General features: G+C 39.1%; 2 protein-coding genes across 2 annotated transcripts; one reads left to right on the top strand and one right to left on the bottom strand.

The window, feature by feature from the left end:
* Positions 1-6,906: 6,906 nt before the first annotated feature.
* On the top strand, positions 6,907-9,377 carry LOC104787550 (protein C2-DOMAIN ABA-RELATED 2). Its single transcript, XM_010513153.3, has 3 exons — positions 6,907-7,330; positions 8,706-8,801; positions 8,898-9,377. The coding sequence occupies exons 1-3, from the start codon at positions 7,220-7,222 to the stop codon at positions 9,192-9,194; spliced, it is 504 nt and encodes a 167-aa protein (XP_010511455.2). The 5' UTR covers positions 6,907-7,219; the 3' UTR covers positions 9,195-9,377.
* A 948-nt stretch (positions 9,378-10,325) lies between these two features.
* LOC104789558 (uncharacterized) lies at positions 10,326-13,255 on the bottom strand. The gene is given in 6 exon segments (XM_087512392.1): positions 10,326-10,667; positions 10,669-10,677; positions 10,754-10,980; positions 11,099-11,299; positions 12,436-12,579; positions 12,976-13,255. Coding segments are annotated over 6 exon segments (1,203 nt in total).
* Positions 13,256-15,591: the final 2,336 nt, after the last annotated feature.

The raw sequence follows: 15,591 nt of genomic DNA, 5'->3' as shown, positions 1-15,591 counted from the left end.
ATTTAAACTTAAAATAAAACATAAGTTTTTAACAAGTTCTTGCTCATTGGGCCCGATATGCATCCTTTCCCTAAACCCCTCAAGAATCATCGAGTCGCAACCACTAAGGCATGCGGTCAGATCTCACTCAAAGCCACACCATCGTGTAGACAGCCTCGGCCAGGGTAGCGAGCCCAGTAACCTCCGAGCTCTTCGTAACAACTCCTACACACACACGAACATGGATTGCATGTGGCGGCTGTATGTGGTACGGAATGGGAAAGATGACAATACCAAGTTATATTACGCATAGCCGGAATTTCTCGCGGACTAATACGTAATATAATCTCACCAAAATTTATACTTGAGTTTATATGATTTTACGCTCATAAGCTTTCAAGTATTTTACTAGTTATCGCCCCTGTTACTAGCTCATTCTGATCTAGCAACCGGCATAACCTCACCCCGCATGCAACTTAACAAGAAAACATAAAAGAATTTCAAGTAAATGCATCTAAATGATTCATGCAAACCGCGCACTAGATGGATGTCTTTAACTCTCCATCTAAGCCGGCGAAGTATGTGCCTGAACTCACTGTAAACCGTCGATGATCGGTCTCCTTTGGTGAAGCTTCTCTCGCGGCACACTTGGATCTTCTCTTCGGTTAGAATCGATTTCCTTATCGATTTAACCTTGGTCGATAGTCTCGTCTTGCGTCTTCTCTTCTTCTCTTCCTTCACTTGCGGCAACACCCTCCTTCTTTCTCTCTTCTCTCTCTCTCACTTCTTTCTTTTCTTTCTCAAGTTTTTCTCTCCTTACCCCTTGATCACTTGAGCGAAAATGAGAGAGATGAGGAGCTATTTATAGAATGGTTGAGCGGTGGAGGCAACCAATGCATGTGGAGAGCTCACTTTTCATTAGAGTGTATTAGAGCATGAAGCAACACTTGTGAGGATGTCGATCAGCCACCTTGAATTCCACTAAATTCCTCCTTGAATTCTTTAATCACCACTAAGCTCCACTAATCCACCTTGAATTATTTAATTCCTCCACTAACTCCCACTAACTCCTTCAAGATTAAAATAATCTTCCACTAACTTCCACTAACTTTTCATGATTAAAATAATCATTCCACTAACTTTTCTTGACTTAGACGATTTTTGATGGAATCGGTTAGTGTCTCGGTCGATCCTCGTCGACTCTCGGCAATACTCGGTCCGTCTTGGCATTCCCGGACAATACATCTCGGACAATACGCTTTGGTACGTTCCGGATGATACAGGCGACACGTCTCGGTCAACTTGGTCAACTCGGCCAACTCTCGATCCGTACAGAATTTCTCGGACTTTTCTTCATTAAACTTCCTTCTTTCCTTGTTGGCTTCTCTTTCTCACCTTTTGGCCGTGGGATTTTATTTTGTAATTTACCTCTTGGTGAGGGTCACCGGCGCTCTCCACGATGATACACTAGGAAGGATGAATCCCTTGCTCAATAGATCCTCCAACTGTTTCTTCAGCTGTGCCATCTCTGCTGAAGCCATCCTATAAGGAGCCTTGGATAACGGCGTCGTCCTCAGTTCCAGTTCAATCGTGAAAGGATCAGACTAAGATGATGGTAACACGTACAACGATTGGAACACCTCCTCAAGCTCCTCTACAACCTGAATACCGCTAACCGTAGACTGCACCACTGACTCTAGCATCGATATAGTAACCAAATAAGCCTCACGGCCCTTCTCGATCATCTTCCCAGCCTGCATGGCCGAGATCACGAGACTTCCCGAAGTCGATCTAACTCCCTCAAAAACCAACTTCCCTCATGGACGCTCAAACTCCACTCTACCCCGATGGCAATCTAGATGAACCATATGACGATGTAACCAATCCATCCCGAGAATCACATCATACAACTCCATTGGGCTGATAGGCAAATCTGCTGGCCACGACTCTCCTGCAACATGAATATCAACTCCCCTCGCTCGTCCAATGACCCTCCGAAACTTGCCTCCCACAACTCTAACAACACCCGTACGCTCTCCGGGATCTCTTCTGATATCAGCATTCTCTGCGCACTCTGGAGTAGCTCCAGAATCAAACATAACATGGGACTTAAACCTGCCCACCAACAAGGTCCCTACACAAACCTCATGTGTCGAGAACCTAACACTTTAACACAGGCAAAACATAAAATCTGAGACTACTGAATTTCACAAAGTTTAAGTACCATAAATTATACATGTGATCGCCCCGGCACTGGTTCCACCAGTCTCGACCGTCGTGTACACCCGTGGCGCCTGCTCAATCTTTGCCACCTGCTGCACTCCCGGCTGCACCACATGCTGTACCGCTGCCACTGCCATCTGCTGCAACTTGGGGTTGATGTGCCCAAGCTCCCTGCAATGATAGCATACATGAACTGCTGCTGTCGGAGCACTCCTCTAGGGACAGCTAGCTACCTTGTGATCCATGCTCCCACACCCGAAGCACCCTGCACAACTCGGTCTCTACGTAGCCTCCCACTTCCTCTTGGTTCCCTGCGCAGGCTTGCCGCCCTTACTAGAACCTCCATGATGATGAGCCTTCCTAGGCTGCACCGCTAGACTAACCATCACTGCCTGTGCTCCGATATCCTCCTCAATCTCTGCTGCAGTCTCAACCAGCTCTTCACGTGAAGCATAACTCCGCCCTCTACAATGGACCCTCAAATCATCCTGAAGGGCCCTCATAAACCTCCTGATCTGAGCCTCCTCGTACTCCATTGCCCGAACCCCACAAGACAGAAGTCGACTGAACTCTAATTCCAGCTCCCATACTGACCGTGTCCTCTGAGATAACTGAAGGAACTGAACTTCCAATTGGTCCAATGTCTCTCTCGGAAAATACTTGTGGTTAAACTCCTCCACGAAGTCAGCCCAAGTCATCTCCCTCTAGACCCTCTTAGCAGCCACTGATCTCCACCACAACTGAGCATCACCAATCAAGTTGTGGACCCCTATGTCCACCCAAAACTCATCAGGACATCTGAGAGTCTGGAAGTTACGTTCCACACTCGTCCTCCACGCATTTGCAGCAGTATGGTCCGTACCACCCAAAAACCGCACAGTATCAATGTTACGCATCTCCCTCAGCATAGACACATAACGAGAATGAGCTCCCTCATCCGCAGCCACTGGCTACCGCTCCTCTGCCACCACTGGTGGCACTACCTAAGCCTAAGCTTGTGCCACTGTCAACAACTGCTCCAATACCCATGCCAACAAGTCAGCAAAGTCAACTCCAGGGACTCCACCCGCTGGGACTCCCACACCTGGAATCCTAGCATCACCGGCCACTCGAGCGTCAACACCGCCCCTCCGGCCACACTCATGGAATCCTCCTGGACACCGTGCGACTCGCCAACACCCTCAGTTGTCATGCTCTGGTCCGCAGTATCACTAACTGATGGGCCTCTACGCCTACCCCGATCACGTCGGCGTCCACGACCACGACCAGCAACAACATCCTCTCTAACCATCTGCACTACCATGAACAAAAGGCTAAGCACGCAAATTAAACAGACACAAAAACATAAACTCACCATGGAATCATAGTGCAGGCTCGAAGAGGATGTTCTAGGACTCCATGCCACACACAATTGACCAACTTACATAATCAATCAAGACATGCAAATCCCAAACATCTACAGCCCAAAGCCTAGTGAACTCAAACCTAGAACCGTAAGGGTTCTGATACCAAACTGAAACGACCTGACTCGTTTTTTAAAAAAAAATATATAATAATAATAATAAATAAAATAAATAACTAAGCTACTGGTCCCATTCCCAGTAGCCACCTAACCACAAACACATCAAACAACGGAAATAATAACACTAATAAATAACCAATAACCAATATCAAATAACCGAATTAATTCCAAAACCATAAACTAAAGTTCCAATCAAAATAAACCAGAGAACCAGCAATCCTAAACAACATTCTAGGACTCAACTCTAGCAACCTAACAAAAGCCAAACTACAACCAAGCGAGCCACTAGAACATCCTCCTCTCATTGCCTTGATTCTACGATCACATTTTGCCTTTACCTGCACCACAAACACAAATTGAGATGCATGAGTATTTGATAAACACTCAGTGAGGCAATCCTCTAATCTACTGGGCTATACACACAAGCAATTGAGATACTCTAACCATCAAACAACAAACAACAAACAAACCGGGCATTGCATCGACCAATGCCAACCTTACATCACCAACAGGGGGGCTGCATTGACCGACACTTGATCTGCATCGACCGATGCAAGGTTCACTTGTATCGACTGATACTCACATTGCATCGACCGACGCAAGCTCGACATTTCACAAAAAACCCTAGTTGCATCGACCGACGCCTCCACATGGCATCGACCGATGTTCCTAGGTCAAATCGTGCCGTCCTCGCATTTACATCGACTGACGCACATGCCGAGCATCGTTTTCCCCGAAGCTTCTCGTCGGATCTTTGTTCCTGAAATCATCAAACTCGATCCCAAGCCACAAGAAAGCTTCACAAAGCCTCAAATAGTGTTCTAACAAGCCAAACAACACAAAAACAAGCAGATTAGAGAAATCTCAAGCTTAGATAAGCCATGGTCATGCACTCACCTTTGTCAAGAAGATTTTGAACCTTAAACAAGCAAAACAACGATCATAGGAAGCTCCTACAACGATCCCAGCTACAGATCTCTAGAGGAACAGCCTCAAAATCCCCAAAATCCTCAAAATCCTCAAGAACAGCAAGAACTCATTTTCCCTCCTTCTTTTCTCTCAAAAGCGGCTAAACTCGCTAATGACGACAAAATTACCTATTAAACACGACTGAAGAGTTTTCCTAACCCAAAATACAGTGTTTACTTAAACTCGTCCGCACATAACCGACCTTGCATCGACCGATGCTCATAATGCATCGACCGATGCATCCCCTAAACTGGAAATTCGGTTCGCGGATATAACATTTTTGTAGACAAAAACTATTAGCATTTTTTATGAAGTAAAATAATCATACTATTTGCACATTTGATTGGCAGATAAAAACATTTAAACATCCTACAATTCTTTTCTAAAACTTAGGTATTTAGATATATTTGCATTTAAGCTTCTCAACTAAATACCATGGGACTCTCAAATTCTCTTTTACTAAAAAGATTTTCCTACAGCTTAGTTAACTATTTAGTGGTTATAATTAAGATAGACAACTTCTTTTCCCCCTAACTATTCAATTTCTTGAATATCAACTTTAGAATTTAATTTAATTTCCCTTCTTCTTTTCTCTTTGTATTTTCCTCAACCAACATTCTATCATTGATTTAACTTTCTTCATTTGGTAGTGAACAAAACTCCGATCTTTTTCATATATAAAATTTTATTTCTCTAAGTACGCACTTTCATAAATTTCTCTACAATATTAACAAAATTTTCAGTCACCGCTGCAACTCTTCAAATTGTTGAAAAAATTCTAACGCCTAAACCATATGTTCATATCTTTATGGTTTATCCTAAGAGGATGAAGCAAATCTTTGGTTTTACTCTTGTTACCTTTTTATCTTTTGGTGATGCATCTACTTGTTTAAAGAATACGGCCGTGTTCTTTTTCAAGTCGTTCATCCAGCGATCGCGACAGATGAAAACGACAATGGTAATAGGAATTAAAAATCAAAACAACAACGGCAACGGAAAAACGATGACAGATCGTGTGTATTTCAGTGAGAAAAAGTGTCGCTGGAGAAAGAAAGAGATCGCCGGTTTTTTCAGCGACTGTCACGTAAGCTCATTTTAACAATACGGCGACTCTTCTCCACAATAGCAGCGACTCTTTTTCACAACAATAGGACTCTTCTTGTCTATTTTTTATGTCGCTGTCGCTCCTCCAGCGACTTGAAAAAGAACAGGGCCTACATCAACATGTTCTAAGCCTTTCTAGAATTTTATATAAATATTGAAATTGTTTGTGATATAAAAAAAATAAAAAACATGAAAGATATTTCAAATTCCTCTTTAATTTTAAATATGTTTGCTTTTAATTTAGGTGATTTTAATTTAGGTTGATAGGTGGCACTCTCTCCACTGCTGACGTGTCACTCATGTGGAGAGAGTTGACCATCTTTCATTATATAGGAAAAACATACAATTTTTAACTAAAAATATATATATAAAACTTTTTGTTTAACACAATACTTCCAGATCATGCTAATTAATACTCTTGTTCTAAAAATCGTTCAAGGCGGCCGATTCCTCGCCGGAAAAGCGCTCGGTGGTGCCTGGCCACCGGGATTTTGTTTAATCAGACAGAAAATCGGAAAGTTGAAAAAAAAAACTAATTTGCTCCTTTAAACTGAAGAAATTAAATGTATTTGATAGATCTATAGGTTTTGTGAATAAATTTAAAGAAAAAGAAAGCGAAATGTGAACAAATGAAGAAAAAAAATCGGCGGCATCTAGGGTTGCAGAGATAAAAGGAAGTAGATGATGAGAAAATGAAGTTTATACCCTCAATTAAGGGTTAAGTTAAAAAACCAAGTCAAACATGTGTTGCTGGGGCTCGAACTCATGGCCTTTTTAGTAACTAAAATGACGGGATCCACTGCATTATCTCAATTTTTAACAATTGATACCTAAATAACGAAAATATATACGTAAAATATAAAAAACCCTAAAATTAATCTCCGATTAAGTTCTGATTTTTTCACTAGTTACGTTGTTAGGTCTAGCCCGACCACCCGACTAGTGCCTAGCGATTTCTTAGACAGGGATTAATACTATGCATTACTTTTCTAGTGATATATCCCATCATTATGATTTATGAACTAATGACGCGTGGAACCCGCGTTATATATTAAAAAGCTACAAGGACCTTAAGTCAATGTAGGGAAAAAAAATAGAACGTTTTCTATGGTATTGACTTTGGCAAATTTGAAGTTTTATAGGATCTTCTTTCGGACCATTCAAGGAAACAAATATATCCAGAAATGGACTATAATTTTTAACATTTTTCTTAAACACGACACGAGTCATTTCGGAAAGAAACACGAGACTTTTTCTCTTTGGTTTTTGACTGATTTTTTTGAGGTCCTTATAATAGGCGAACCACTTCAGAGGTGACTTCACCCACAAAATTTGCCATCCACACCAAAATTTTCTTTGATAGAAAATTTTACATTTGAAGAGAAAAGGCCAAAAGTTCTTCGATCTAAAGAAAGAGAAGACATGGAGAATCTATTAGGCCTTCTAAGACTTCATGTGATTAGAGGTGTTAATCTCGCCATTAGAGATTCTCATAGCAGTGATCCTTACGTCATTGTCCGTATGGGTAAACAGGTAACCTAATTTTCCACTTGATCTCTTCCAATTAAGCCATCATTTTCAAGGTTTTCGAACTATGGATCTTTGTTCATTACGGAATGAAGAAATTATTAATACTTCTTTCCATATATTTAATTGAATTTTACGATACAGTATTTGTTTTAATATTGTTATCACCACAGCCTCACTTATTTATGAAACAAAAACATACTTTGAAATTTTAAGTATTGGTGTGATGTGTATCCCCTATATATTGAAACATTTTGTTGAAAATACTGATGTGTCGTTACAAAAGCGATTTGAAGATTTAATTGCAATTAAGCATCTCAAGATAAACATATTTACAAAAATAAGTCTTTTGATTTATTAAATGTGCCACTAAAATATATATGAAAATCTTTTATTTCATTATTATTTACATAAATGTGTCATTAGAATATATAAGGTACTGTTTCTTTCTATTAGTTTTTTAAAATGAAAGACTTTATCACCTATTAAAAAGAAAATATAGTTAATAATTTAATTATCATTTTCATAACATATGAAATTATTTAAAGTAAATTACATTCTATAAACTATTAAAAAACTTATTTATCTATTTAAAATTTTGAAATACAAAACTTATTCTCTGATTTTAAAAAAATTTGATGACTATTCAAGTACTCCCTTTGTTTCACAATAGTGTCATTTTGACACATTTCACACAAATTAAGAAAATATTAAAATATACATATACCCTTATTTAATAAATGTTTAATAGTTATTTTAGTCATAGATTAAGAGAAAAACTAGAAAATCTAATGAAAAAGATGCATCGAAAATATAAAACAGTGCATTGGAAATATAAAATGACACTCTTTGTGAAATAAAAATAAAATTCTAAAATGATACTCTTTATGAAACAAAGTGAGTATATATTAAAAATTAATTATTACAGTAATCTTAAAAATAAATAACATTATCATAATTATCACAATAATTAGCCTTATTTTCCACCTTCCGGGTGAAATATACTTTTACACAAAATAATTAAATGTAAATTTGAATAAAATAAAAAAAATCATGTGTAAAATTCTTATTATGACACCTTAAATTATAAATAATAATTTTACTTGTAATAATTTTATTTGAGTCGATTTATCCCGCATATAGTGCGGTTGTTACCTAGTGTATTTTAATTCGGTTTGTCAAAAATTAAAACACGGTTTCGAGATCATTTACATGTCAAACGTAGTTTAAGAAGACTACTGAGAATTTCCAAGGATTTGACATATCAAATTAAATTAGTAGTTATGGTATACAAGTTTTTGATTTGTTTATGTGTATATCGTATCTATATATATAACCTTATTTGGGATTATGTTTTGTCTCCTCTTCTTTGTCGACGCAGAAGCTACGAACACGTGTGATGAAAAAGAATTTAAATCCAGAATGGAATGAAGACTTAACACTTTCTATTACTGATCCAACTCTCCCTATCAATATCGTAAGTGATTCCTATATGACAACAACTCTCATTTTTCTCAGTTGAATGCTTGATATCAAGTGCGTACGTGTATGTGTTTTTGTTGTGATGGTATAGATGGTGTACGATAGGGACTGGTTCTCAAGGGATGATAAGATGGGAGATGCGGTTTTCCACATTGATCCGTTTCTTGAAGCCATCAGAATCCAAAACGAGCTGGGAGGACTACCGGAGGGGACTGTAATAATGAAGATTCAGGCAAGCAGACAAAACTGCTTGTCAGAAGAGAGCAAGATTGTGTGGCACAAAGGAAAGATTGTCCAAAATATGTTTCTTAGGCTCCAGAACGTTGAGCGAGGGGAGGTCCAGTTGCAGCTTGAGTGGATTGATGTCTCTGGCGCTATGAGTAAATAGGAGGATTGTGCTTTCTAAACCCATTTTATACAATTGCCCTTATCCATAGCTAGAGACTATTCTTTATATTTTACTGAAACTTTAAATAGTTTAAGCATATTAGGATATTTAAATATTTGTTGTGCATTTGAATTCTAAAAGAAAATTTGTTTAAAACATAATTTCGATGTTGTTGGATTACAAGTATTTTTTTCAACGTTAAAATTAACCACCTCGAGAAATGGTTTAAGTGTCATTAAGACAAACTTGGCCGTGCTCATGCAAGCCACAATCCCTTGAATTATCTCCCTTTTCGAGGCTTTAGTCTTCTTGGAAACAATACTTAAAGAAGTGATAGTATCACGTTGCTTTAACCAAAGACTCGTAGATTTTGATGTGATGAATAGGGACTTTGAGCAATGAGTATTTGTTGCCTTGCGAGAAGGGTTTCAAGTAATGCAAGATGAGTTCTTCGTCTTCAATTTGGTACAAACTTATAACCTGGCGGGGAAACGATCAGTTGCGTCAACAGGAAAAAAATTATCAGTGGCCGAAGAAGAAGGAATGTCGAGTTGTGTGGTGGTTTCGGCGGTTTGGTTTTGTCGTTCGGTCGAGGAATCGCCAGCGGAGGTGTTTCGTTGTAGATTTCACAATTTGATCGATGGCTATTACCAACATAATTAATAAGTAATATTCACCTTTTATAACTTTTCTTAATAATCTCTAGATTCTCTTTTACATGACATAAAGTTAAGTAATACTTTTTTCTTTTCTTAATAATACGAATTCGAATTAATAGTAGTTTAGTTACTTTTCCTTGTTACTACTATTTACTATACGGACTCAAAACTTCTGAACAAATCACAGATACGCCGGAGACTTTCCAATTTCATGTTCTCTTATTGTTTCCAATCACAGATACGCCGGAGACAAGACACATGTAACATTCTTAAAAAAAACTCTTAACGAGGTTTTATGGGTTTTAAATATGATTTCCGTATAATAGCACTCAATCTCAGCTTCTTATATTCGTTAGATTTTTTTTGTTTCTCTTAAGAACACGTAGTCACTACCAAACGCTCATTTGATAAAGTAAGCTACTGTCTTTCTAAAGATGATCGGTCTCTCATTTCAATCAAACAAAAGAAACAATTAAAGAAGCCTAAACAACACAATCTCATGAGGCTGTGCTTGGTAAGAATCTAATGGGGCTGGCTGGAATATAAGTTGTTCATACGCAATATGATGAGGCTGCGGTTGATAAGAATCTAACGGGCCTGACCAAAACTGCCGCTGTTGATACGCCGAATCACAAGGCTGCGGTTGATAACAATCCAACGGGGCTTTCGGAAACTGCTGCGGTTGATGAGAGTCGATAGTACGAGACTGCTGCTCAACATCGTCTTCCAATGCTTGCGTCTGCTTCTCATTCTCCTCTTCTTCTGCTTTCTTCTTGTTTATAGCTTGTGGACTCCGATAGATCTTGCACAATTAAAGCATAGTCCTACACGCACCACAAAAAAGAGAACTTACAATAAAATAAAACTTAATAACTTGGGAACCAAGGAACACATACATACCTTTTCGGCATCAGCAGAAGACTCATCAACCCAGTATTCATGCACCAACCAGTCAGTTTGTACGCCACTTGGTTGTTTCCCCACGTAGTTTGCTAGTGCGGTTTTGTAACCAACGAGGCCTCCATCATCAATCTTCTTGGTTGCAACTGTTGCGTGCCAGTATCCGCCTTTGTCGACACTTTTCTGCTTTTTGCCACCTTTACCCATCTTGTTCCTCTCCAATATCACTACCCTTCTCTATTCCAGATAAATAAATAATTTTTTTGCCATAATAGGAAAAATATAAATTATTAAAAAAACCTAAATTAAGAACTAAGAAGTATATATATGTATACGGAGACAAACCTGAGAGTTGTTCTGGATTGGACTCGTAGATGTTAACGTGATGAATATAAAAGTTGAGCAATGAGTAATTATTTCCTTCAAAGTAGTGTTTTCGTCCAAGTAGTATTTCAATGAGGTTCACGTCGTTTGGTTCGAACTGATAACCTGGCGGAAAGGAAGATCTTGTTGAAGGAGAAGACAAGTTATCAGGTAAAGAAGACGCTGTTAGGAGCGCAAAATCGAATTGAGAAAATCTGCGAATTATATTTAAATTAACGAAATCAGAAACGAATTACAACCGCATAATATAAAGCAGTAAATAAATCACGGAGGCGAGATATGATATCTCTTTCCTTAATTCAATAAATCGGCCGTAAGTGCTTTCGGACAATCACGATTTATGAATCCCAGGATACAACCGATCACGAACTATTACCGTAGCACACCAGTAATAGATTTCAAGCGAACAGATCTACGTTATACTCTCGAGACTACTAAACTAAGAACTTACTTGGACTAAGAAAGAGAGAGGGAGAGAGAGATCTTCAGAGGAATGAGTGTTTATGTTTTTGTGTGTGAAAAATAATGAGAGGTTATGCCTCTATATATAGTGGAAGGAGGGAGCTCTCAAGAAAATATTCAGTGAATATTCTCGGAGTGCTGCCCAACTTTGCTTGGAGTTCACACCAAGTCTTTCCAAAAAATTAAATGAGCCTACAACAGTCTCAAGAGCCAAAAAGCCCAAAAACCCAAAAGCCCAAGAGACCACAGCCCGCGTCCGAGACCAGCCCGGCCCGGCCCGCCCGCGTCCGGCCCGTCCCGCATCCATGCTCGGCCCGGTTCGGTTCGGTTCACGTGTGGGAACCTTCCCTCTTCCTTCTACACACTTTTGAAACTAGAAGAGTGTAAAACTATATATATATGAGTGAAAAATCAATCATATTTCCGATGTGGGATATTTCCCAAACCATCCCAAGTAGCTCACTTCACACTCTTATTTCTCATTCAAATCAACTCCGTTTTGGACGTATGAGTATACCATATTGTAGTACTCGTTACCAGCTTTCCATTGCACTATCGACCAGACAATTCCGATCAGCCATTTGGCCGGAATTTGTCCGGAAAGTCGCCGGAAAGTCATTGTCCCAAAACCTGCAATTTTCTGAAACTTGTTTCTGAAAATTCAGTTCCAACAATCCCCCACATGAATAGAAATAAGTCTAAACATATGACGACATAACTAACCCTATAGACTGACACTACTAGCTAAACTAGATAGACCTTCAAGAGTATATGCGAAAACTAACTGTATCTGAGTTGGTGGCGTTTTTCAACCTTGAACCGACTCATTGTTATACCTGTCGAGTTTACTCGGCCAGTTGGTGAACATGATGTCTTGAACCATCCGGATTTGTATGTAAACTTAGACAGCAGGCATAACACAGCTTCGTTTTCTCGTAGAACGAGGTTTTCTATTGTGTTCATTGTGGCCTTGAACATGCCTGGTTAATCATGAGTGAACTTGGAGAGTATAGCCTCATATAATCTCCTAGAAACGGCCCCATTTCACACTCATAAGGTGATTTTTATAAGCTGCTTGTATTTAAAGAAATATCCTGTAATTATTTCAAATATTTTACAAAGCTACATTTCAAATCATTAAAAGCATATGCTTAACCTCTAACATACAGGAAGCACTTTACATCACTCTAGGAACTGGGAAAAGACAAAAGTCTTCTAGTGCTTGTAGCAGATTCAGCTTGATTTAGTTGTCCCTTTGAACCTAGGTCATGGGGTCTCCAATCTGAGTAGGTGGGGTTACCATCAAACATCCTCTTAAGTCATAGGCTTTAAACCCATTCCTCTTGATGATTTTATAACTTGATCTCGTGCCAAACCTTTTGTAAATGGATCCGCTAGGTTTTCTTTCGTATTGATGTAATCAATCGTAACTACACCAGTTGAGATAAGTTGTCTAACAGTTTTATGTCTCCGTCTGATGTGACGAGATTTGCCATTGTAATGGGTATTCCTTGCCCTGCCCAAAGCCGATTCGCTATCACAGTGTACACGTATTGCAGGCACAGGATTCCCCCACATTGGGATGTCTTCCAAGAAATTACGAAGTGATTCAGCTTCCGACATAGCTATCTCCAAAGCTATGAATTCAGATTCCATAGTTGATTTAGCTGCCAGAGTTTATTTGGAAGACTTCCAGGACACTGCTGCACCTCCAAGTGTAAAAACATATCCACTTGTGGATTTTGAGTTTCTCGAGTCTGCGATCCAGTTGGCATCACTGTAACCTTCCAAAACTTCGGGTTCTCTACCATACTGCAAGCCATGATCTTTGGTATAACGTAGATAATCCAAAACTCTAGCTATAGCCATCCAATGCTTATGTCCTGGATTACTTGTGTAGCGACTAAGTACATTTACAGAGTGCGCTAAATCCGGTCTTGTACAGTTTGTCAAGTACATTAGACTGCTAATTACTCTTGCATACTCCACCTGCTGCACAGGTTCACCAGAATTTTTGGTCAAGTGAATTTGAGGATCCTCTGGAGTTTTTGCAGTCCCATTTGAGTAATGCTTGAATCTATCAAGCACTTTTTCAGCATAGTGGGTTTGAGACAAGATAAGGCCCTCATCAGTTCTGATGATTTTTATCCCCAAAATTACATCTGCTAAACCCAAGTCCTTCATGTCAAAATTTCTTTTGAGCATGTTTTTCGTTTGAGTTATGATGTCTTTGTTGCTGCCAATAATAAGCATATCATCTACATATAAGCATAACAAAATGTACCCTGATGGAGTAGTTTTGTAGTATATGCATTTGTCACATTCATTAATGCGAAAACCATTAGACATCATCATACTGTCAAACTTCTCATGCCACTGCTTAGGAGCCTGTTTGAGTCCATATAATGACTTCACAAGTTTACACAATTTGTGTTCTTGTCCTGGAATAACAAATCCCTCAGGTTGTTTCATGTAGATTTCCTCTTCTAAATCTCCATGGAGAAAAGCTGTTTTTACATCCATTTGATGGATTTCAAGATTTCTCAAGGCTGCAATACCTATGAGCATCCTGATCGAAGATAGTCTTGTTACCGGTGAATAGGTATCAAAGAAATCTAAGCCTTCTTTTTGCCGAAATCCTTGCACTACAAGCCTAGCCTTGTACCGCTCAATATCACCATTTGGTTTTCGTTTTATTGTAAAAATCCATTTACATCCCAAAGGCTTAAATCCTTGTGGTAGATCTGCCATCTCATACGTATGATGTTGCATGATGGAGTCTATTTCAGTTTTGACTGCTTCCTTCCGATAAGGTGCATCAGGTGTAGACATAGCTTCTGCATAAGTTCTTGGTAGATTTTCAGCTAGAAATGCCATCATAAAATAATCATCACCAAACGATTTACTTTTGCGAGCTCGTTTGCTTCTTCTAAGTTCCAGTTCTGTTTCTACAGAAGTAGTACTCAAAGTATTGCCAGCTTCCAAAGTCGCTGCATCTCGTTGTTCGCGAGTCCGTTTTTGAGTTTTCCTACAGGGAAAAATGTTTTCAAATAATGAAGCATTTCTTGACTCCATAACTGTATTCACATGGATATCTGGAATATCTGATTTATGAACCAGAAATCGATATGCACTACTGTTATGTGCATATCCGATGAAGATACAGTCTACGGTCTTAGGCTCAATTGTGACCTTTTTAGGAGGTGGTATAGCCACTTTTGCTAGACACCCCCACACTTTGAGGTATTTGTACGAAGGTATTGTACCTTTCCAAAGCTCATATGGTGACTTGCCAGTAACCTTATGCGGTATCCTGTTGAGGATGTAATTAGTGGTAAGCAAAGCTTCCCCCCACATGTTCTGGGCTAACCCAGATTCCTGCAACAACGCATTCATCATCTCTTTCAGAGTTCGATTCTTTCGTTCCGCTACTCCATTAGATTCTGGCGAGTAGGGAGCAGTTGTTTGATGTATAATGCCTTTTTCTCTGCAAAATGCATTGAACGGCTCATTATATTCTCCTCCTCTATCAGTTCGAACTACTTTTATAGTTTTCTGAAGCTGATTTTCTACTTCGAGGGTGAACTCTTTGAATTTTTCCAGTGCTTCATCTTTGCTATGCAAGAGATATACATAGCAAAATCTTGTGCAATCATCAATGAAGGTAACAAAGTATTTCTTACCACCTCTAGTTTGCACATACTTTAAATCACATAAGTCTGTGTGAATTAAACCTAGAGGTTCGGTTGTTCTTTCAACGCGTGGTGAGGGAGTTTTAGTGAGTTTGGCCTGTACGCACACTTCACATTTTTCTTGGTTAGTTTTGAATTTCGGAATCAAATTCAAGTTTTGCATTTTTCGCATTGTTTTGTAATTGACATGTCCTAAACGTTCATGCCAAGTAGTAAACGACTCAACCAAGTAAGCAATAGGGTTTTCTTTCATTTCAGCAACAGAAGCAGAAGCTACAATTTTCGGATGGACTGTCGTTA

The sequence above is a fragment of the Camelina sativa genome, chromosome 5, assembly GCF_030686135.1.
Source record: "Camelina sativa cultivar CO46 ecotype springtype chromosome 5, ASM3068613v1".
Lineage (NCBI taxonomy): Eukaryota > Viridiplantae > Streptophyta > Magnoliopsida > Brassicales > Brassicaceae > Camelina > Camelina sativa.
This window is presented reverse-complemented; position numbering and strand designations above follow the sequence as displayed.